The following is a 24,074-nucleotide window of genomic DNA, read 5'->3' on the forward strand; positions in this document are numbered from 1 at the left end:
TACCTTCTCCGGGGAGGTCTGCCGGAGACTCGGCCCTTTCCGGACTCTGGAAGCTCTGCACGCTATCAGGAAGGCGGCCCTCCCCAGTGGAGAGGCACACGGGTTGCCAGGGCTGGACAGGAAAGGAGCTGTCAGGGGCGGACGGCCCCCCTCTGCAGGTCAGCCGGGGAGCACAGTGCTGGAGGCGGGCGCGGGCCACTTGGGGTGTTGATGTCGTGTCCCAGCCAATGGGCGAGCGCGCCGGAGCGGACCGTGCGGGGGGGTGTGGCCGGCCGGGCAGCTTCGGGCGGCGCGGAGCGGGCGGTGGCCGAGTACAGGGCGGGGGTCGGCGGCCCGGCCAGCCCGGCCCGGCCAGGCCAGGGGCTTCCTGAGCGCCTGGCCTCGCCGCTGCAGCCTGGGCAGCGAGCCAGAATGGAGGCCGAGTGCCCTCCGGCGCCGGGCGCGGTCGCGGGCTGTGAACATCCTCTGCCTCGCGCTTCGGATCGGAACTCCGCGTCCGTAACTGCTCGGGACCCCTGTGGGCTGCGGACCGTGGCTCCAGGGCTGAGTGCAGAGAGCCAGGGCCGCCAGGCCGCGCCGGTGACGATGCCCGCGCCACCGCAGGTATCGGTGGGCCGAGGCATCGACAAAGTTTTTCTACAAAGATGGCGTCGGGGCTACACCAAACTTTGGGCCCCGAGGGCGTGGCAGCAGTGGATGCCTCGTGGGTCTGTGCGTGTCCGTGGGTCAGGCCAGGAAGGGACGAGCGGCCTGAGGACGCTTCCCGCCTCCTGGGCCGGGGGCGGGGCCGGGGCCGGGGGCGGGGCCGTGCATTCCGCCTCGGGGTCCGGCGCCGACTCGTCCACCGAGTCTTCCCGGTTTGCAGGGCCCTTTTGTGGGAGGCGGCCTTGTGAGTTTGAAGTTGGCACCGCCGCGGGCCGTAGACCTAGGGGCCCCAGGAACGGAGTCGGGGGCGGCAGCACGGCTTCCCACGCCTTCGGCACACATCCCGGTGCCGATACAGAGGTGAGGCAGGGGCTAGGGCCCAAGACTAGGGGTGTGTGTGTGTGTACTCGTGCATCATCGGAGTGAGCAGGGGCAGTAGGTAGAATGCAGATTTCTGCCTTTCGAATCCTCCGTGAAGAACAGGTCAGGGTTCTGAATGGGTTTCTGTCTCCCCCAGCTCTCCTGCTCTGGAGCCCTGGAGGAGTTGAGCTGAAAGGTGCTGTGTTGGGGGTGTGAACACAGAACTGGGAGGTGGTGGCTGTCCAAGAATCCCTGGGCTTTCTGCTGCCACCTCTCTACTTTCCGCCCTAACACTCCTGACTGGCTGTGCAGCAGAGGAGGGCTCCTTACCACCCGCTTCCCCCACCCTCGGGCCTGAGGACCTGCCTGCGCTGGCTGCCCAGTCTCCTGGCAGCTCCAGCCTTCTGGCTGCTCCACCCTTCTAGGCCTGGCCCAAGGCCCACAGCTGCTGTTTGTACAATCCTGGTTAATGTGTGATGTGGGGGAGGGTTGATCTCTAACTGGCTCCAGCCCTCCAGTGGAGATTCAAGCCCTGCGTTCAGCACCAGGGTCTGAAGAAGTCCCAGTAGAACAAAGCCCAGGCTGTGGAGAACCCAGACTTTTTCCACTAGACCCCTGTGCTGTTCCTGGTGGTTCCTGGCTTTTCAGCTCTGCACCTGAGCTGGGGGTGGAGCCACACCTCTTGCCCAGCTCCTGGAGTGTGTGCAGTCTTGGCCTGATACCCACTCACGTGTCCAGGCCTGCACACGAATGCTAGACCAAGCCAGGGCCCATATAGCACTTGCTGAGTCCCATCCCACACATTGTCCCCTGTCCTCCAGAGTATCCCCCGGAAAAGCCCGGCTGGACGAGGTCGTGGCTGCTGCAGCACTTACAAGCCTGTCCACCAGCCCCCTCTGTGTGGGGGCCACAGGTGAGACCCAGAAGCTTATGCACAGGTGGGAGGAGGGCCTAGGACCACCAGGATCCTGAAGCCACCAGGCTTCTGTGAGGCAAGTAGAGCCCCCAAACCTGAATATGATACCTTCCAGACTTGACTTTTGAACGTGTTTTTTTTTTTTTTTTTTTCTGGTTTTCTGAGGTAGAATCTCGCTCTAGCCCAGGGTGGCTTTGAACTCATGGCTATCCTCCTACCTCTGCTTCCTAAGTGCTGAGATTAAAGGCATGTACCACCATGCCCTGCTACTCTTGTACTTTTTGTGCGTGTGTGTGGAGAGAATTGGCTGCCAGGGCCTTAGCCACTGTGATCAAACCCCAGAGCTTGCACCACTTAGTGGGCATGCACAACCTTGTGCTTGCCTCACCTATGTGTATCTGTCTTATGTAAGATCTGGAGAGTCAAACATGGGTCCTTAGGCTTTGCAGGCAAGCGCCTTCACTGCTAAGCTACCTTTCCAGCCCCTTGAACTTTTAAGTTTTTATACTTACTTTTTAAAAATATATATTATTTATTTATTGGAGAGAGAGAATGGGCATGCTAGGGCTTCCAGCCATTGCACACCAACTCCAGACACACACCACCTTACACATCTGGCTTATGTAGGTACAGGGAAACTGAACCTGAGTCCTTAGACCTCTCAGGCAAGCACCTTAACTGATAAGCTATCTCTCCAACCCCCTATATTTATTTATTGATTTGCAAGCAGAGAGAGAAAGAAGATAGGATGGGTGTGACAGGGCCTGTAGCCACTGCAAACAAACTCCAGAAGCATGCACCACTTTGTGCATCTGGCTTACATGGGTACTGGGGAATCGAATCTGGGTCCTTAGGCTTCACAGGCAAGCACCTTAACTGCTAAGCTAGCCCTGAACACTTACTAAAAGACATCTGAGTTCTCAGTGTTGCACCTCTATTTTGGTAGCCATACCTTTCCTTTGCTGGAGAAGGTTCTCCCCAAGCCTCTGAAGCCAAGTTCTAACCAACTCTCACAAGGCTGCACCTACCACGTTCACCTGATCAAGTTGCAGCTCAGAGTCAGGGACTTGAGGAAGTCAGCAGGCAGCTGTTTTTTTTTATAGCAGCTTGAGCCCACCAAGATCCTGAAAGTGGCATAACCCTACAGAGCCTGGCTTGGACCCCTGGAAGGAGACGGTGCAGCCCACAGGCAGTTATAGCAGCAGCAGCAATAGTGGAGACTGGGGCTGGGACTTAGCCAGCGACCAGTCCTCTCCATCTACTCCATCACCCCCACTGCCTCCTGAGGCAACCCACTTTCTGTTTGGTGAGCCCACACTGAGGAAGAGGAAGGTGAGTTTGGGGGAAGCCCCTGGGGTAGGGTGGGATAAACTGGACAGCTACTGCTGACCCAGTCCCCTGTCACTCCAGAGCTCTATCCAGGTCATGTTCCAGTGCCTGTGGAAGAGCTGTGGGAAGGTGCTGAGCACAGCATCCGGGATGCAGAGACACATCCGTCTGGTGCACCTGGGGTGCGATGGGGCTGGGGACTGGGCCAGGGGGTGGGGTCAAGCTTGGCCAGCACTTCAGCTCCCACTGTGTCCCCAGCAGGAGGCAGACAGAGCCAGACCAGAGCGATGGTGAGGAGGATTTCTACTACACAGAACTGGACATTGACATGGACACACTGACTGATGGGCTATCCAGCCTGACCCCAGTATCCCCCACAACCTCCATACCACTCACCTTCCCCCGCCTGGATCCGCCAGAGCTGCTGCAGCCTCTAACCTTTCCCCCACCCCTTATGCACAGCTCTGTAGCAGCCCCTCAAGCATGCCATACTGATCATGCCTACCAGGCAGGTGTGGCCACAGATAGAGACTGCAGACATGTCTCTGAGCATTCTAAAAAGGAACAGAGCAGAGGCTATGATTCCCCCCAAGACTGCCTATCGCCTATCTGCCTTGAGCCACAACCCACTGAGGCCCAGACCTACACATCAGCCCTGCCCACCAAACTTGGTGCCAACCTGAGATGTGTGCAGGTTGATGTGCAGGGCACATGCCAGGTGGGGAAAGTCCAAGCTGACAACTCTGTGCCCCCTGCATGTCCTCCCAGGAAACCCCGTAGTGATGCAAAGAAGTGCCGAAAGGTGTATGGCATGGACCACAGAGACCTGTGGTGCACAGCCTGCCGCTGGAAGAAAGCCTGCCAGCGGTTCTTAGACTGAGCCCACTCATAGTGCTGCTACCCAGCCTCTTGCCCACCCATTGCCAGCCTAAGGCTGGAACAACCCTTGGGGAAGAGTTGGTGACCTGAACCCCCAGAGGTACAGGAGGGGTTCTGCCAAAGGGCCTCTGAAGAAATCAGCCTTTTCACTAAAGCCAAACCACACCACTGTCCCTTTGGCCCCAGTGGTAGCTGCCTGCCTCTTCACCTGTCACCTACGGACTTCTCGAAGATGTCAGTGGACCATGTTGGGGCTATTCCCAGATTCACTTTGAAGGGTGTTGGGAAAGGGACACACCAACCCATATTTAAAAGTGGTGGTTTTAGGGCCTGGGACTAGCATTTTGCCATGTTTGTGAAGCTCAGGTGTCTCACATCTGGACCATACCAGATGAGAATTAAAAATTGGGTGTTCCCCCCCCCCCAAAAAAAAAAAAAACTGAGTTTGCCTCCTGAGGGAAGCAGGATTGAGACCCTTTGTTGGGCAGAGATGGGAAGCCAGTGACAAGTCATAGGTGTCGGGGCCACCTCTACCCAGGATAAGACTCGAGGGATGCTGTCTTAAACACACAGGAGACATCTGCTTGGAGCAGCAATTTCTCAATTTATTGAAAGTGAGCATTTTGCAAGGATGTCTACACTAATTCCATCACAGAAAGGAAACCCACAGGCAGCCTGGAGCACATTTAGGCAGACAAACGCGAGAACCGCTCTAAAGAAGGTAATCTACCTGTCTGGCTACAGAGAAGCAGGACAACAGAGCTTTGATACCCCACTGACTGATTACAACAAACCTCCTCCCCCAAATATTAAACACATCTTCAATACAAACACAGGTTTATAATAATATAAAGTCAATATAATATAGATTATCCCCAGAAAAAAAAGTCAACAGTCTTCAAACTGCCCTTTTTTTGTCTATTTTTTGTTGACAGGTTGAAAAAAATAAATATTTAAGAAAAATACACACACAGCACCCACACTAAAAGTGGTTCTAAAAGGGCCACATACAAAACAAGATCTAAAAATTGAAGACAACACCATCAAGTATGGCTTTCTTAAGAGTTGCATGTTACAGAATGAGCCAAAGTAAGATTATCTTTCATAATGCAAAAGTTCCAGTTTTTGCATTTTCTTAATTTTTTTATTTTAAAAGGAAGATGTGCAAAGTTGGAAGCATAGCTGTGTCTTGAGTCAGGTCCCTATCGACTACTGGCAGTGTCCTGTTCCCCAAAACCCAGAAAGTCCAAATACACAACTCAGTCAGGATCCAGAGCTCCATACAAAATGTGGTTCCCCCCTCCCCCGCCCAGGCAATATCCCCATGGAGTGTATTTTTCACTTTGGTGTTACAAACACCAAAAATACACACAAAAAAAATACAAAATGAAATGTAGTCTACATATTTTCCTCTTCATAAAAAAATATTTATTAGTTTGAACATTGGTTAAAAAAAAAAACATTTAAAAAAAACCTTCATTACATATGTCTTTTCCCTCCATGCCTCCTGAGATGGATGTGTTCATCTGGGTCTCTGGAATTCCACTCTGATCACAAAGAACAAAGCCTGCTACATAGCAATCATTGGGGAAGGTGATGGAACATGAAATGGGACCCTTGGTGTTTAGTATCATATTGGTTATAAGAACGTGCCCTGTGGCACCAACAGGGACCCCAAAGCAGTCCAGAAGGGGAGCTAACAAGACATCCTAAGAGTGGAGGCACAGGAGCCTTGTGGGGAGGTGGGCCAGAGGGTCTTGGGCAGGACAGCCTGAGAAGTGGCAAGTGATTAAAAAAAAGAAGAAGAAGAACGATAGTGGTAGCAAAGGTCTGGTTTCCAAATGCATTTTATAAGAAAGGGTTTAGAAAAGGCATTTTAAAAGTGGGAGAAAGGATACAAAGGTCTGAGTTCACTCAGAGAGGCCTAGTGAGGATGGAGGGACCCACCCTGGGGCTTTGTTGGTAAAAAGGGGTCTAGCTATATTGTCCTACTGGGAAATGTATCCCAGAGCTTGTTCATCTGAGTGGGAGATGGCAATGAGTAGAAGGGCCCAGAGAATCTCGGGCTGCTGATCCCATACTCCATATGTAAGATAATTTTGGTCCCATTCTTAAGGACTGGCTGTGAACATCCCATAGCACTCTTGCTAAGAGCTATGTATGCAGGCCCATTGGGAATGGCCACTGAAATGGGAAAAGGTGACTAACTTTACTTAAAAAGACAACAAAAGCCAGATGTGGTGCACGCCTTTAATCCCAGCACTCGGGAAGCAAGGGTAGAACTGCCAGCCTGAGGCTACATAGTGAATTCCAAGTCAGCCTGGGCTACAGCGAGATCCTACCTTAATCCTCCCCCCACCCCACCCCCGCCAAAAAAATAAATAAATAAAAGCTGTGACTCCTCCCTGTAGCACTGGCCTGTAGAAACAGCACCATGTCCTGTAAGCCAGCCTTATGCCCCTCTGTAAAGGTTCAGGAAGCTGGTACTTAGGGAATGTCACCAGGTGATAGGTGCTCTGTATGGATGCTGGGACCTAACTTATATTTTTGTGGGGTTTCTCTCTTTACTCACCTAAAGAGAATAGATGTGACAGTAAAAAATGTTTTTAAATCCAAATGTTCCAGTTGGGCTTAGTGCTCAGGAGCCCGACTGGAGGAGCCTTTGCATAGGGCGGGATAAAGCACAGCAGCACCTCAGCAGACCCTGCGGGCCTGCAGGGGGTGAGGTGGGTGAGTGATGGATGTCTTGACAGTGCCGTGTTGGACACTGCCGCAGGAAGGGAAGAGGCAGGACCCCAGTGTCTACCCTGCAGGGTAAGAGCAGCTTGCCTCCCTGGGACTCTTTGTGATGCTGAGATGGAGTCTGAATTTTTCACTCAGGAAGAAAGAACTGGTGAGCGCCTTTAGATATACAGACAGGGAGAGGACTTGACCAGGAGGTAAAAGGAAACTAACCCTAGAGTCCTGTCAAGTGGGAAAAACTGAAGCGAAGTAATTTGCTGTAACTACCTCAAAATGTCTCTGACTACTTTATAATTTGGTTACCCAGGCAGGAAGGTCCCAGCAGAAATACCTGCTTCTAGTGTTAGCAGCAACAAAGGCAGGAGCCAAACCCCAGCTGGTCTTAGGAAGGTTGAACAGGAGCCCGGGTAGAGGCCAGTGGCTGGAGAAAGGGCCCATGCTCTTTTAGGAAGTGCACCCAGAACCAAGAGCTGTGGCCTTGCAACAAAACCTTCTGTGAGCCTGAAGTGGGACACAAATGTGCTGGGCTGCCAAACAGATGGAGCCCTGCCTTTCTCTTCGGCCTGCTGGCTATGGCCACTTACACCAGAAATAGCACCTGGAGCCGAGGGCCTCCAGAGGGGAATCTGTAGCCATTTTGAATTAAGCACCAAATCCCCAAGGTAAAGGGTCACAGGGCTGTCTGCACACTAGACCTGGATTCTACAGCTGCCACAGGACAAAAGGAACCAAGAGGCCCACTGGGGGCCATAGTCAGTGACTTGACTACTGGAGTTGGGGCAGTGCTTGAACAGTGCCATGGATGGAAGCAATTTGGGTGTATGCAAAACTAGACCTGTAGTTTCTGTGACTGCATTAATGATCCTGACTATTGCTGATCCTGACTTGGCCACTGAGCCATCTTGTACCCCTGGCCAAGCCCAGAGCAGAGGGTGGTGCCCTGAGGAAGCATGTCCAAGACTTGCTGCAGCCCCATCCACACACCTGCTGGGGACTCAGTTCACCCCTGGACAGGTGGGAGCATGCATTCTCCCTTAGCTCAAACCCACACCATACTGCCCCCACTTCATGTTCTGTCCCAGTGCTCCCCATTCTCTGGGATAATACCTGCTTCTTAACTCACAGGACCATTTTCTGCAGGAGAGACAGTAAGGGACTCAGGGAGGACCCAGAGAAGGGGCTATAAGGAGTCAACAGGACCCTGTGCCCAGGTGAGTAAAGACCCACTAAGACGCACACACAGGTGGGTGAAGTGATGCAGCCACCACCCACCCCACCCACCAGGGAAGAGCCCCTAGGAGATCCAGGCAAAGTCCTTGTCAGGCTCCCCAGAGGGACTGTGGGGCCCTCGCGGCGAGTCCTCATCATCTTTGTCATCCCCTAGCAGCACGTCTTCATGTGCCAGGCCCACATCATCCTTCCATTTGGCCACATCTTCATCCTCATCTTCACCCAGCTCCTCCTCACCCTCCCCTCGTGGGTCATCAGGGTCCTCTAGATAGGGCCCTTCACCAGCAAACAGTGCTTCAGGGGAGCCCTCCCCACCTCCGCCATGGTCCAGCGGTGTGGCCACACCCCGACCAGCACAGTCTGCACATACGCCATGGCGCCGTGAGCCATGCTTGATGCCCACGCTGGCTGCGGACACGAACACGCGGCTGCACACCTTGCAAACGTACTTCTTGTCCTTGCTGTGCACCTGGGAGGGACAGGGCAGTCAGTGGAGGAGTGAGGTCCCTGAGAGGAGCCACAATCTCTATCAGACCCTGAGGGGCATGTGAGAAGGAACAGACCCTGGCAGGACTGGGATCAACAGACCTACCCAGCAGCTACATGGGCAGCTTTTCAGGAGACACCAAATCCACTCTCACCTGAGGGGCTGTTAGGCACCAGGGGCAACATGGTTCTTCCCTGAGCCACTACCTGGATCAGGTCTCAATACCTATCCATGTCCAGGAACTCCCACCTGATAGTACACTTCTCACTGGGTAGGGTCACACTGATCTCTGCCTGAAGCCCCTCTTCCCACAAACCTCCCTGTAAGAAAGGCTCATGGGCTTCTACCAGATGAGAGCTAGAGCACCCCCTCACCTCCCCCCCCCCCCCCCAGACAGAGGAGGCAGAGGAGTTTGGCCTGACTGCCCACATGACAGCAAAGCTAGGAAAGGTAATGCTCCTCACCTGGATGCACAGAGCAGAAGCTGTAAATAGAAGCTGCCTTCCTGGAAGCCCAGTCCGGCCTGTCTCCTGTGTGGGGAGGGGGGCAGGGGGGCACTGGGCAGCAGGGGAGCCAAGTGTGAGGGGTCAGCATGGAGTCCTAGGAGATGGTGAATGGGCAGCAGGCTGGAGCCTGGCCTCAGGGTAGTGGAGTCACACCTCAGTCTGACTGCTGTCTTAGGTGAAAAGGGGCAACTCACCCTGCCCCCCACTGTCAGGGTGCCTCAAGGTCAACTGAGAGGCAAGGACAAAGGTTAGCAATTATGGCCAAGGGTGGAGGTGTGGCAGTAAGTGTATGGTCCTGTCCTGAGCAAGCAGGGCCTAGAGAAGACAGGACACAAAGATCTAGGACTCCTAGTAGGGTTTCAAGAAAGCCTGGGCATAGGGGCTGAAGAGATGGCTCAGTGGTTAAGGTGCTTGCCTATAAAGCTTAACGACCCAGGTTTGATTCCCCAGTACCCACAGAAGCCAGATCGTGAATGCATGTAGAGACTGTTTGCAGTGGTAAGAGACCCTGGCTACCCATATGCTGTCTGTATCTTTCTGCTTACAAATAAAATATTAAGAGAGAGAGAGAACAAACAAACAAAGAGCTGGGTGTGGTGGTGCACGTCTTTAATCCCAACACTTGGGAGGCAGAGGTAGGAGGATCACCTGGAGCTCAAGGCTGCCCTGAGACTACACAGTGAATTCCAGGCCAGCTTGGACTAGACAGTGAGACTGTATTTCAGAAAACTAAACAAAAGTTAAAGGTTAAGAAAAGGAAGAAGGGCTTAGCGGTTAAGACATTTGCCTGCAAAGCCAAAGGACCTCGGTTCAATTCCCCAGGACCCACGTAAACCAGATGCACAAGGGGGCACATGCATCTGGAGTTTGTTTGCAGTGGCTGGAGGCCCTGGCATGCCCATTCTCTCTCTCTTTGTCTCCCCTCTCAGCCTCATCTTTCTCTCTCTCAAACAAATAAATTAAAAATAAATAAATAAATAAATAAAAAGAGGAGGAGGAAGAAAAAGAAACCCTGGATCTGAAGGAATATAAACATGGCCCAAGTACACTCCACAGAACTAGACCTCAGTAGAGATGGTCAGAGACAAGGGTCCCTGGGGTTTGTGGAGTGACCAAAAGCATTCTTAGTCTGACCAACCTGTGGAGAGTTCGGGACATTGGTACTCCTTGTGCTTCTCTATTAAATCCAAGACCTGGCCCAGGCCACACACAGGTGGGCTAGCATTAGGTCAGCACTCCAGATAGTCATCCTATTAGCTCCTCTCTATCCAGGAAGATCTTCTGTCAATGCAGTGCCACTGATACCACAAGAAAAACAGGCTGTATGCTACTCAGCAGTGATTAGGCCTTGATCTCTAACCTTTCTGAACCCATCAGTTCACAGCATACAAGTGAAAGTTATATGGCTGAACTAGAGCTAGTTCATGTGACAGGAAAAGGATCCACAACCAGAAAAGACCTGTCCACAAGGAGCCACTGAGGTTCTGTGTCTGGTCTGGGCCTTTGAGTGCTGCCCCTCCCCATGCTGGGCTTCCTGGTCCTTTGGTCCTAAAAAATCACCCAGAACAACTGGCCTCCCCTCTTGAACCCATAGGTAGAGTTCACTTCTTCCAACTAACACAAAACCCCTAACAGTGAAGACTCAAATATCCACTGTCCAACCAACTTTGAAACAACTCTCAGGGTACACAGCTTGACCTAGGGAAGGTTGTCTTGTGGAGACCCTGAGAACTAAGGGAAAAACAGCTGGTGACCCTTGGAGCTGGGTGTCGGCCTGACAGGTTTTCTTGGAATCCAAAAGGCTGATTCTAAAAATGGGGCCTTAGGCTGGGTGTGGTGGTGCATGCCTTAATCCCAACACTTAAGAGACAGAGATAGGAGGATCATTGTGAGTTTGAGGCCAGCTGAGACTACATAGTGAATTCTAGGTCGGCCTGGGCTAGAGTGAAACCCTACCAAAAAATAAAAAAATAGAAATGGGGCCTTAGAATTGGTCCTAGGGCACTTCCTACACATTCAATTTTTTTAGTTTTATTTTAGAGAGAGCAAGAGACAGAGAGAAAATTGGCACGCCAGGGCATCAGCCACTGCAATTGAACTCCAGATGCTTGCGCCACCAAGTGGGCATGTGCGACCTTTGCTTGCCTCACCTTTGTGTGTTTGGCTTACATGGGATCTGGAGAGTCAAACATGGGTCCTTAGGTTTCGCAGGCAAGTGCCTTAGCTGCTAAGCCCTCTCTTCAGCCCCCAATTTTTTTTTTCAAGGTAGGGCTTTGTAGCTCAGTCTGACCTGGAATTTACTATGTAGTCTCTGGCTGGCTTCAAACTCAATGATCCTCCTACCTCAGTTTCCCAGCACTGGAATTAAAGGTGTGCGCCACCATGCCCTGCTTTTTTCTTCTTAATTTGTTAACAGTCTAGCTTAGAACTATCAGTCCTTCCACTTTAGCTTTCAGAGTGCTGGGATTACAAGTGAAATATCACCACACCCATGCTCCCTTGCATGCTCCCTTGAGGTGGGTGGCAGCCTTGAGGAGCCCAATATACTTAGAGGAGTGACCCTGCACACTGTTTCATGAAAGCTAACAAGTACTGTATCAACTCAGCCACATCCCCAGCACAACTAGAGAAACTTTCTAAAATAAGCTGTGAGGTCTCAAGTGGATGGGTGACCATGGATCTTGCCTTCCTCTAGTCCAGGGTCCCTCCTGCATTAGGGGCTCTGAACCTTGAACTCTGGCCTGCTGGGAGCTCTTGGGCCTCTATTTCCAAGCCTTTCCTTTTTTTTCATCTCTTTTATTTTTATTTCTTATTTTATTTATTTTTTTGTTTGTTTTTCAAGATAGAGTCTCGTTCTAGCTCAGGCTGACCTGGAATTCACTAGGTAATCTCAGGATGGCCTTGAACTCATGGCAATCCTCCTACCTCTGGCTTCCAAGCACTGAGATTAAAGGTGTGCGCCACCACGCCCGCTGTCATCTCTTAATTATTTTCGTAAAAAATTTTTTTGTTGTTGTTGGGGATGAAGAGATGGCTTAGCAGATAAGATACTTGCCTGTGAAACCTAAGGACCCGGGTTCAACTCCCTAGTACCTATATCAGTAAGATGCACAAGGTGGCACATGTCTGGAGTTCATTTGCAGTGGCTGGAGGTCCTGGCACACCCATTTTCTTCCTATCTATCTGTCTGTCTGTCTGTCTGTCTATCTATCTATCTATCTATCTATCTATCTATCTATCTATCTCTATCTCTCTCTCTCTGTCTCAAATAAATAAAGAAAATATTTTTTCACTTGGGAAGCAGAGGTAGGAGGATCACCATAGGTTCAAGGCCACTCTGAGACTACATAGTGAACAGATCAGCCTAGACTAGAGTGAGACAATACCTCAAAAAATAAATAAATTTGTGTTGTCAGGTATGAATGTGCACAATGTCCAGCTGGTTTTTATTTATTTATTTATTTAAGAGAAGGAAGGTGAAAGAGCGAGTAGATAGAATGGGTGCTCCAGGGCCTCTAGCCACTGCAAACGAACTCCACATGCATGAGCCACCCTGTGCATCTGGCTTACATGGGTACTGGGGATTTGAAACTGTCCTGAGGCTTTGCAGGCAAACATCTTAACCACTCAGCCATCTCTCCAGCCCCCAGCTCTTATTTTTGTTTTATTTTTTTGGGTGGCAAGCCCAACCGGCTGCCTTTTTTTAATGTAAGAGAGCAAGAGAGTGCATGTGTGAGTGAACTGGTACACTAGGGCCTCCTGCCATTGCAATCGAACTTCAGATGTGTGTGCCACCTTGTGCACATGCGCAACTCTGCGAGCTTGTGTCAATATATATCTGCTTATGTGGGACCTGAAGAGTCGAACATGAGTCCCTAGGCTTCGCAGGCAAGCACCCTAACCACTAAGCCATTTCTCCAGCACCCCCAGCTGTTTTATTTTTAAAAAATGTTTTTATTGGGCCACATGTGGTGATGCAGACCTTTAATCCCAGCACTCAGGAGGCAAAGGTAGAAAGATTACCATGAACTCAAGGCCACCCTGAGACTACAAAATGAGTTCCAGGTCAGCCTGGGCTAGAGTGAGACCCTACCTCAAGAAACCAAAAACATTAAAAAATAAATATATTTATTTATTTGTGTTTAAGAAAGAGAGAGTGAGAATGGGCATGCCAAGACCTCCTGCTGCTGCGAATAGACCCCAGACACATGCACCACTTTGTGCATCTGGCTTTACATGGGTGGCTAGGGAATTGAACCCAGGCTGGCAGGCTCTGCAAGCAAGAAAGTGTGTTTAACTGCTGAGCCATCTCTGCAACCCCTAATTACTTTGATTATTGGTTGTTTTGTTTGTTTGGGGTGCATGTGTGTGTGTGTTTTCACGGTAGGGTCTCACTCTGGCTCAGGCTGACCTGGAATTAACTATGTAGTCTCAGGATAGCCTCCAACTCACAGAGATCCTCCTACCTTAGCCACCACCTCCCCCTACCCCCCGCAGTGCTGGGATTAATGGCTTTTGTTTGGTTGGGTTTTGGTTTTTCAAGGTAGGGTCTCACGCTAGCCCAGACTGACCTGGAATTCACTATGTAGTCTCAGGATGGCCTTGAACTCATAGCAATCCTCTCTCTGCCTCCCAAGTGCTGAGGTTAAAAGTGTGTGCTACCGTGCCCAGCATTTTTTTTTTTTTTAAATTTTATTTATTTATTTATTCGAGAGCAACACAGAGAGAAAGATAGAGGGAGAGAGAGAATGGGCGCGCCAGGGCTTCCAGCCTCTGCAAACGAACTCCAGACGCGTGCGCCCCCTTGTGCATCTGGCTAACGTGGGACCTGGGGGACCGAGCCTCGAACCGGGGTCCTTAGGCTTCACAGGCAAGTGCTTAACCGCTAAGCCATCTCTCCAGCCCTTTTGTTTGTTTTTGAAGTAGCGGCTCGCTCTAGCCCAGGCTGACCTGGAACTCACTATGTAGTCTCAGGGTAGCCTCAAACTCATGGCAATCCTCCTACCTCTGCCTCCCGAGTGCTGGGATTAAAGGCGTGCGCCACCACACCTGGCTTTTTGTTTTGTTTTTTGAAGTAGGGTCTCATTCTAGCCCAGGTTGAACTGGTACTCACTCTGTAGCCCAGGCTTGCCTTGAACTCACAGAGATACTCCTACCACAGCTTCCCATGTGCTGGGATGAAAAGCACAAACCACTACACCTGGCTTTATTTTTATTTTATTTTGTTTTTCCATTTCTGTCATCTCTTGGCTAGGTAAATCCAACCTTCAGTGTTTGTTACCTAAATATGAACTGCCAGGTGCTGAGCACCAGGTATAAAAATGGAAGACACAGACAGGCAAACTGGCCCCTACTTGGGTGCAGGTGAGGGTGTGGACCTGGTGGTGGCCAAGGCTAGCAAGTGGGCAGTGGTGATATACCACCCTGCTTCTCTGCTCACAGGCTTAGGTAGACAGGCCCTGGGCAGTGATATGGGGAAGGGGTGGGTCTCCCTGTCCTGTTCCACCTTCCCCTCAAAGAAGTGCCTATTTCTGGGGTTCCCCAGATGTTTGGTGCCACCAGCTTCACCCTTCAAATTATCTCAAGGTAGCACAAAGTGCACCCTGTGCCCCACTCCATCCCAGTACGTACTCCACACTCACCAGCGTGTGTCTCTTCATGTGCTCTCGCCGCGTGAACTTCTTGCCACAGATTTCGCAGGGGTAGGGTCGCTCCCCAGTGTGTGAACGCATGTGCCGTTTGAGGATGCACTGGTGCATAGCTGAGAAGCTGCAGTAGGGACACTTGAACTTCTTCCTTATCACTGTGAATTCATTCACTGAAAGACATCAGTAGAGGCATCAGTGCCCAAGCCCACACTACCTGCCCTCACCCTCTGCCTCTCTGTGGACTGTCCACTCAATTGCCAGAACCCAAGGAGGCAAATGCCCAGCTCTCAAAAACCTCTCACAGGCCACCACTGAAGATAGACCAAGGGCTCCACAAAGGCCACCTACCAACCAAGTGACCCTGCACAGCTATCTGCTTTCTTTCCAGTCCTGCCCTGCATCTACAGACACTGATGAGCACACGAAGGTATGGCACTAGGTAAGGGTAGATCAGACAATACAACTGGAGAGGAAGATGAGAAAACCAGTATTTCAGCTTGTCAAAAGCCCAAAATAGTGCAGGGAGAGCATTTGTTAGAAAAATAACCAGTTTAGGACTGGAGAGATGGCTTAATGGTTAGGTGCTTGCCTGTAAATCCTAAGAACTCATGTTCAAATCTTTAGGTCCTACATAGCCAGACACACAGTGACACAAGTGTACAATGTCACACATGTGCCACAAGGGGACAAATGCATCTGGAGTTCGTTCATAGTGGCTGAAGGCCCTGGTGTGCTCATTGTCTCTTTCTTAATAAATAATAATAGTGAAAAGAAAAATAACCAGTTTAATCCAGTTCTGTCCTGCCAACAGTGGACAAAACACTGCTGTAAGAACCCTTCACTGCCATATCTGTTAAGTGTGCCCTATAGCCAGCCTCAAAAACTCCAAGGGATCACTCAGTGGCCCCAGTGTTATTTTGTTGCTCAGGTCCAAGCCCAAGTGTGGGGCTTGGAACTGCCCAGTGAAGACAGAAGCCCTGAGGGTACAGTCCCTTGTGATGTCAGAGAGACGCCTCCACCCCAATCAAGTCATGGCAAGACTCATGCACTAGAGCCCCTAGTTCTGGAATCTCCCACCATGACATAGATTCCCAGAATGTGCTTTATGAAGGTGAACACAGGACATTCCCTGCTGGAACTGGAGAATCCCTGAGCTGACACCTGGCATATCCTAGCCAGGCCATTTAGATATCACAACAGATAGCCAAGCCATTCCCCAGAGCTACCATACATATCCCCATTTTTGTGCTCATAAAAATGATACCAAGGGCTGGGGAGATGACGTAGTGGTTAAGGTACTTGCCTATAAAGCCTAATGACCCAGGTTTGATTCTCCCATACCCACATAAAGCCAGATGTACAAAGTAATGCATGCATCTGATGTTTGTTTGTAGCGGCAGGAGGTATGCCCATTCTCCCCCTCTCTCTCCCTTCCTCCTTCCCTCCCCGCCCCCAACCCCCACTTGCACACAAATAAAAACAATTTTTTTTTAAATGAATACCAAGTCCCCTCCAAAGGCTAAGCACACTGCTCCTAAGCTCTTTCTGTTAAATAAAGACTCGGGGCTGGAGAGATGACTCAGCAGCTAAGGCACTTGCCTGCAAAACCTAAGAACCCAAGTTCAATTCCCCAGTATCCATGTAAAGCCAGATGCAGAAAAGGGACATGTGCATCCGGAGTTTTTTGTAGTGGCTTAGAGGTCATGGCATGCCCGTTCTCTCTCTGTCTCTCTCTATATATCTCTATATCTCTCTGCTTGCAAATAAATAAAAAATATTTTTTAAAAAGACTCTGACCTGGGCTGGAGAGATGGCTTAGCGGTTAAGCGCTTGCCTGTGAAGCCTAAGGACCCTGGTTCGAGGCTCGGTTCCCCAGGTCCCACGTTAGCCAGATGCACAAGGGGGCGCACGCATCTGGAGTTCGTTTGCAGAGGCTGGAAGCCCTGGCGTGCCCATTCTCTCTCTCTCCCTCTATCTGTCTTTCTCTCTGTGTCTGTCACTCTCAAATAAATAAATTAATTAAAAAAAAAAAAAAGACTCTGGCCTGGTTTGATGGGGAAGCTCTGAAACAGTTTTTAGGTGAAATATTCTTTTATTAATGCTGGCCACTTATGGGCAACAGCCAAAGCTCCCAGAACAGAGAAAATTCCTTGCTTTCATAAACTTCTAAGGGGAGGGGTCTCTAATTGGGAGGGGCTCTCTAATTGGGAGGGGCTTCTCACTAGAGATAAGGGCTGGCTATAAGGTTATAAGGTAGACATGACTCAAATCACTGTGTGTCAAGGGCTAAGGAAAGCTTTGGAGAGGTTATACAATTATAAATCAAGCTGCCCTGACTTTGGGCAGTAGAAAGCAGGTCTTGTTGTCCTGCCCTACCAAGGGCATCTGTGTTCTTACTGGTAAAGTGGGAAGCCTACTTTCTTTCACTCTTCTCACCATGAGAAAGGGGACATAGAATGTGCATGGCTAATTGTCTCTAGCCCATGGCATCTCTCCTGTGATCTTACACTTTCATCAGATAGAAACCATTTCCTTACATTTAGAAGCTCTGACTATATGTGTAAATGAGCTAATCTGGGGCTGGGAATTAGGGGCAAGAGCAAGAAGGTTCCTCATGGTTCAAGGGGCAAAAACTCATGGGTCACAATGATGGGCAATGTGATTTCTTTTGTGTCTTGTTTCTGTATGAACATATGTATGTGTAAATAGCTGAGATTGTGTGCACATTGCATAGAATGTATACTTAACATACTATGAGCTCTATTTCTTGAAAAAATATATTTTAGTTATTTATTTGTGAGGAGAGACAAAAAGTAAGAAAGAGAGAAAGACAGAATGGATGCACTAAGGCCTCTAACCACTGCAAAGGAACTCTAGCTAGGTACATGTGCCACTTTGTGCATCTGGCTTCATGCTTCATGTGGAAACTGGGTAATCAAACCTGGACTGGCAGGTTTTGCAAATAAGTACCTTCAACCACTACACCATCTCCTCCCCAGCCCTGTCATCTCTCTCTCTCTCTCTTTTTGTATATTTTTATGACAGAGAGAGAGAAAACTGGCACGCCAGGGTCTCCAGCCACTGCAGTTGAACTCTAGATGCATGCGCCATCTTGTAAGCATGTGCAGCCTTGTGCACTTGTGTCACCTTGTTGCATCTGGCTTACATGGGATCTGGAGAGTCAGACCTGTATGTTTAGACTTTGCAGGCAAGCACCTTAACCACTAAGCCATCTCTTCAGCCCCCTGTGATCTCTTTTTAACATGGTTTTTAACCATACATCTTTTCTTTTTTTTTTGTTTTGGTTTTCTGAAGTAGGGTCTCGCTCTAACCCAAGCTGACTTGGAGCACACTACGTAGTCTCAGGCTAGCCTCAAACTCACAGTGATCCTCCTACCACTGCCTCCCAAGTGATGGGATTAAAGGTGTGTATCACCATACCTATGCATCTTTTCAGTGTTGAATGTGTTATAATTAGAGATCCTGGTGGACATAGTTGCCTCCAATTTTTGCCCATAAAAAATAATGTTCAAGGGGCTGGAGAGATGGTTTAGCAGTCAAGGTGTTTGCCTGCAAAGCCAAAGGACCTTGGTTTGATTCCCCAGGATCCACATAAGCCAGATGCACAAGGTGACACATGCATCTGGAGTGCGTCTGCAGTGGCTGGAGGCCCTGGTACACCCATTCTCTCTCTTTCTCTCTTCCTCTCTCAAATAAATAAAATTTTTTAAAAGTAAAAATATAAAAATAATGTTAAAGTGAGTCACTACAGGCAATTAGGTACATATCCCAAGAGGCAGAATCTGTCAGCTGTCCCCATTTGCTGTGCCTACAGCTAGCCCCAGGGCACCATGTCAGGAGGGTCTGTGAGGAAGTACAGCTCCTGCAGACAGGTACGCTCTACAACCAGACCCTCAGAATGAGGGTCTTACCAGGAGACTGGGGCTTCCAGCAACAGGTCTTACCATGGGCTTCCAGAGTGTCTGTGTACCCCAAACACTGTGGGAGGAGGGACAAGGCCTAGTAATGGCACATCACTAACAGGATGCACATGGCAGGTGCAAACATGGGACAAGCAACCTCTGACCAATAAGACATGCATTTATTTGTCTGGCTACCACCCACACTACTTCTAGCAGCTCCCAAGAAAAAAAAAAAAAAAAAAAACCTGAGCTGCCTTTGTCTCTTCCAGACAACTGGCCCCAGGCCTTAACTCACACACCAGGCAACAGTCATACTTCAGACCTCCACAATGGCCTTTCTCAATCCCATGGTTAAAAGAGTTCCTCTACAATGGACAAGGAAGAACAAGGAATTGAGTTTCTATATTATTTTATTTAGAGATAGAGACATATTTACAGTTTCTTTTCTGCTTCTATAAACATGAAGATTAAAATTTTCACATTTTGCTGGGCATGGTGGCTCACCTTAATCTCAGCCTTCAGGAGGCAAAGGGAGAGGAATCGCACCATGAGTTCAAGGCCAGCCTGGGGCTACAGAGGGAGTTTCTGGTCAGCCTGTGCCTAAGTGAGACCCTGCCTCAAAAACATCATATTTGAAATGTTAAATACTTTCAACTATATAGAAATATGTGTTTCCTACGAAAGCAGCTTACACTGGACATGCACAGTGACCCCCATCCTTGTAAGTGGGGTTAGCCCAAAGTGGAGAAAAGTAGTGAATGGTCCACTTTAAAAGCACTTCCACAATCAGAGGGGTGGTGCCATTGATATTAAAAGGCTAAGACAGAAGGATACAGGGTTCAAGAACAGCTTGGGCTACATAGTGAGCCCTGAGCTGATGCTTGGTACCTCAAGCACTGCGAGTCCCTTAGTACTATCAGAAGGCTCAAGGTTAGCCAATTACAAAGCCAGAACATAAGGTGAAAGGGAGGACTCAGTAACTCCTAGGTTAAATTGACCACCACTTAGACTGCAAATCTCACACCATAATGCTTGTGCATAGGAAGGAAATGTCTTTTGAAACCACACCAACGACCAAACATTAGCCCATCCCCAAAAATCAATAAAAGCTTACTGTTGCCGGTTATGGTGGCACACGCCTTTGATCCCAGCACTTGGGAGGCAGTGGTAGGAGGATTGACATGAGTTCAACTGCTGTGAGAATACAGACTGAATTCCAGGTCCACCTGGGCTAGTGCGAGATCTGTATGGAAGCAGATGACTCCCCTGTCATTGCTTCTGCCTTTGCCTTGAGCTGAAGTTGGTCACACAAGCTGAAGTCCCAATAGATGAGTCATGCTTACCATGTTTACAACATGTGTCTTGGTGTTATTTCTGCTTTTGTGTCCGAGTTCCCATTGTCCAGTATTGACAGCTGGCCTCTGGCTGCAAAACCAGCTACAGTCACTGATGCATCAGTATGCACAGTCTGCAGGGGACCACTCATGACTGGAATAGGACAGGGAAGTTTGCTGCAAGTGGGGAATAAAGAGCTCTTCAGCGGGCATACTCCACTCTCAGAGTCTTCAAGCATAGACAGTCCTGGAAGCTTCTTTTTGTTGAGTTATAATTTTCAGAAGACTACACTTCTGGTGCATCTCAGAAATGGGTCCAAACATGAACCATACTTTAGTTTCCATTTATAAGTTTTCTAGGCTGTCACTTATTTTGTGTTAGATTAAGGTTAAATGATGCTTTATCCAAATTATTTTAGAAAGTTTGTAACCTTATGTAAGTACATATGTCCTGTGAATATAGCCCAATAGATTTCATGTGCAGCACCCTCAGTAGTCCCCTCCATCCAGCTCCAGCAACTCCCCAAAGGTAATGACTATTTTGTCCTTAACCACCACATTTGTTTTGCTATTCTAGGGCTCCATGTCTGTATGCCCGGCTCATGCTTGGTTATATTTTCTCAACATTAGTCTGTGGAAGCTGCCCATGTTGCATTTGGAGCACTCCATTCATGTTCATTAGTGTTTAGTACTCCTTTGTGACCAGACCATAACATGACCATTCTGCAGATTTGCCTTGGCTTACTGAACAGTAGTGCTGAGAGATGGTGTCCACATGTGCATGTCTCTCAATAGACAGGAGTTCTCATTTCTGTTAGAAAGACTTCAAAGAGGCCATTACTGACCTCAAAGAATATTTATATTAGCTGAACAGCTTTTCCAAGGTTGATGATTCAACTCAAAGTAGTAGCAGTAACAGATTTTCTCCTTGGAGTTGATGCCTGGTTCCCTCAGCACTATGTATCACACACAGCCTACACCACTGCCTTGTTGTCTAGCTGTTCTTTGCTTGCAACTGTGTCTTGACTAGAGCAACCCTGAGCTTCAGTGTCCATTTGCATCTGTCCTCTCCACATCCACTGACTACTAACCATAGCTGTTGGGAGCTGTAGCTGCTCTTTGACTGTGAGAACTGCAGCTGGTCTTGGATCTCTGGGCACAGAGGCCTTATCGTATGGCCTTGGTAAACAGTCTTCAGACACAGAGGCATTTGTGGAGCAGACTTTAGGCAGGTAGGCATTGTCGAGAAAGTTTTGTTTTCTGTATATAAGCTTGTGCTTGCCTGAATAAATATGAGACCTTGATCAGACTCTAGACTTGGTCTCCCTCTTTGTGTCTCTTGTCTTTCATCCAGGTTAATTTCCCCTCCGGTCCTTGTTTAACTCCCCGCTGGCCAGGGCAAGTGGCACCCAAACGTGGGGCTTGAGGTACGAAGTGTGACCTGGATGTCGCTCAAGTAGACGGCTGTTCCCCCCTGCCCCCTGCCCATTGGATCGCCACCTCACCGGTAAGTGAAGATCCGCATGTAGATCACCGCAGGAGTGCCCGCCTGTGATACAGATCCGGAAAGGTAAGAAAAGCAACGCAGTTATGGGACAAACATTAAGCATGACTTGTTGAAGGGCTTAAAACTTCTCTCAAGACACAAGGAACACATGTTAAGAAAAAAGATTTGGCAAAGAGTAAAAACAAGCTAATTGCCATAGTAAAAGGTATTTTTAAATTATTTATTTATTTATTTGAGAGCGACAGACACAGAGAGAAAGACAGATAGAGGGAGAGAGAGAGAATGGGCGCACCAGGGCTTCCAGCCTCTGCAAACGAACTCCAGACGCGTGCGCCCCCTTGTGCATCTGGCTAACGTGGGACCTGGGGAACTGAGCCTCGAACCGGGGTCCATAGGCTTCACAGGCAAGCGCTTAACCGCTAAGCCATCTCTCCAGCCCGGTAAAAGGTATTTTTAAAGCACAAGTAATTGAGATTGTTTCAAGTTCTTTAAGCAAATTTTTTTATTTTATCAGGAGGATTTGTTCTTTTTATATGTGTGTGTGTATGTGTTTATGTGTACTTATTGTGCTTACTAGTTGTGTCATGCTTGTGACTCTTTGTGACTAAAGAGATGAGACGGACGCAGGTGACACCCCTTTCTCTTCTAGAGAACCATTTCAAGGAAATCAAAGACCTGAGCATACAAATTAAAAAGGAAAAGTTAAATGTCTTTTACAGGAGTGAATTTGTCAGATATTTGTTCTAGGTCAACTTCACCTTACATAGAAGATTAATAAAAACAACAGAACTTGGCTGGGCGTGGTGGCGCACGCCTTTAATCCCAGCACTTGGGAGGCAGAAGTAGGAGGATTGCTGAGAGTTCAAGGCCACCCTGAGACTCCATAGTGAATTCCAGGTCAGCCTAAGCCAGAGTGAGACCCTACCTCGAAAAACCAAAAAACAAAAAACAAAACAAAACAAAACAAAACAAAAAAAACACAGAACTCCCTCTGAAGAGGTAACATAATTTGTCAGACATTTTAAAAAAGATTGTAATGTCCTGTTACTTAAAAGGAGGAGACAACTGACCAGCCTGCCTCAAGACAACAACACAATTTGCCTTAGTTACTTCTAATAAAATCATTTCCAAGTGTGTTATTGGTATTAATGACATAAAATTGTATTAAGACTACTTTCTTGTTAGTAATAGATTAATCAATTTGGTGTAATTTCTTAATAGCCTCATAAGAAAGATGGTTAATGATGGGGTGAGATTGATTAAAGGAACTAGGAAGGAATTTTTCAATGCTGGGACATAGAGTGCTTGTTAAAAATGCCTTTTGAGTGGTACTTAGATCAGAATGTTAAAGTATGTAAATAAAGGTGTGCGGATGTAAAAAAAAAAGAAATTTTCAGGCTAAAATATGTTAGGATAGCTTGCTTAAGCTTTATCAAATTTAAGTCATGAGTAAAACAGAAAATTGTTTTATGTTAACAAAAATTTCTGTGGCACATGAAATCAATAGCTATCAAGTTTAAGCCAAAATCATTGGTTGTCAAATAATGTTTTTTCTTTCAAAAAGATTTATCAAGGGTTATATTAATATTTAGCTGTTTGGGCTCAGAAAAGACCTGATTCTACTCTATTGTATGTAAAGTAACTGTCTCAATTTTTGCATCTTAAGTCCAGTGCTTATAACAAAATTAATCCTTAAGACATATTCCCTACTTTAGCGTACAGCCTCATGCTCAAACAGTGGTCCTCATCTAAAAAAAATATATATATATATATATTCAAGCTCCATGGTTCTGTTTCCAATGTTCTCTGGGTAATTTGTACCCACACAGGTATCTGAACTAATCAAAGATGTTTTCACACAGGTGCTAAGACCTTATACTGTCTTACTTGTCCTTTTCTGACAATTTCTTGGTTAAGTTAGTTAAGTTTATAAATCAACTGGTACTGTTTTCAAGACTGGTAACAGGTTCTGCCTATATTTATAAATGTTAGATATTTAAAATGTGAGATGTGCCTACTTTCTATACCTCAGATATATGGCTTATGCTGCCACAGTACAACAAAAAAAAAAATTTAAAGATAGGACAAAATGATTTTAAAAGCCCTTATGCCATTCTTTAACTATGTCTATTTTAGTAATTAAATGTGCTGTATATGTACATACATCCAGGCTGGTGTAACTTCCTTTCTAAGTGTGTTAATCACCTATGTAGAAGCCAAAGCCAATTGGAATCATCAGAATAAAAAGTGTCAATATTTTGGCCTGTGCTCCCATGTCATGAGGCCACTGGAGATGATGGGACACTTCTACACTGGTCCCCTGGTAAGTCACCTGTCTTCCTGAGCAGGGAGGATATGGAGACCCAAACAAAATTGGTGTACAATGTGAAACAGAAGAGTCACAATTGAGGAGCAATCAGTCCTCCTGACTTCCCAAAGAAGGGAAAACTACTTGGCCAGCATGGCCCTGACTCATCCTAACAGGGAAGACACCAGTAAGCTATGGGGCTACTCCTGTTTCCCTAAAGTCTCTTTGGAGAGCCATTAATGACCTCCGAAACTAACCTT

The 24,074-nt window shown here is 48.2% G+C and overlaps 2 protein-coding genes across 4 annotated transcripts in view; one reads left to right on the forward strand and one right to left on the reverse strand.

The window, feature by feature from the left end:
- Positions 1-385: 385 nt before the first annotated feature.
- Slc2a4rg (SLC2A4 regulator) lies at positions 386-4,585 on the forward strand. Of its 2 annotated transcripts, none has more exons than XM_045156352.1 (6): positions 386-711; positions 866-1,005; positions 1,827-1,918; positions 3,069-3,253; positions 3,332-3,432; positions 3,512-4,585. In XM_045156352.1, exons 1-6 carry the CDS (start codon positions 412-414, stop codon positions 4,128-4,130), a joined length of 1,437 nt encoding a protein of 478 aa, XP_045012287.1. In that variant the 5' UTR covers positions 386-411; the 3' UTR covers positions 4,131-4,585. The 2 variants fall into 2 exon arrangements, with proteins under 2 accessions (XP_045012287.1, XP_045012288.1); XM_045156353.1 differs by having other exon boundaries at positions 386-603.
- A 128-nt stretch (positions 4,586-4,713) lies between these two features.
- The window catches only part of Zbtb46 (zinc finger and BTB domain containing 46), a 100,222-nt gene continuing 80,861 nt past the window's right edge, over positions 4,714-24,074 (reverse strand). For both annotated transcript variants that reach the window (XM_004669518.2, XM_045156351.1), the window contains 2 exons: positions 14,737-14,912; positions 4,714-8,570 (listed from right to left, as the gene is read on the reverse strand). In XM_004669518.2, coding sequence (XP_004669575.1) covers positions 8,166-8,570; positions 14,737-14,912 — 581 coding nt within the window. In that variant the 3' untranslated portion in view covers positions 4,714-8,165. The remainder of the gene's footprint in view (positions 8,571-14,736; positions 14,913-24,074) is intronic.

The sequence above is a fragment of the Jaculus jaculus genome, chromosome 8, assembly GCF_020740685.1.
Source record: "Jaculus jaculus isolate mJacJac1 chromosome 8, mJacJac1.mat.Y.cur, whole genome shotgun sequence".
NCBI classification, from domain to species: domain Eukaryota; kingdom Metazoa; phylum Chordata; class Mammalia; order Rodentia; family Dipodidae; genus Jaculus; species Jaculus jaculus.

Bases quoted from the DNA above. Each gene is read 5' to 3' on its own strand.
- Slc2a4rg (XM_045156352.1), top strand. From the start codon at position 412: ATGGAGGCCGAGTGCCCTCCGGCGCCGGGCGCGGTCGCGGGCTGTGAA. The intron at 712-865 runs GTGCGTGTCCGT...CCCGGTTTGCAG, and splicing joins AGTGGATGCCTCGTGGGTCT to GGCCCTTTTGTGGGAGGCGG. The intron at 3,254-3,331 runs GTGAGTTTGGGG...CTGTCACTCCAG, and splicing joins CCACACTGAGGAAGAGGAAG to AGCTCTATCCAGGTCATGTT.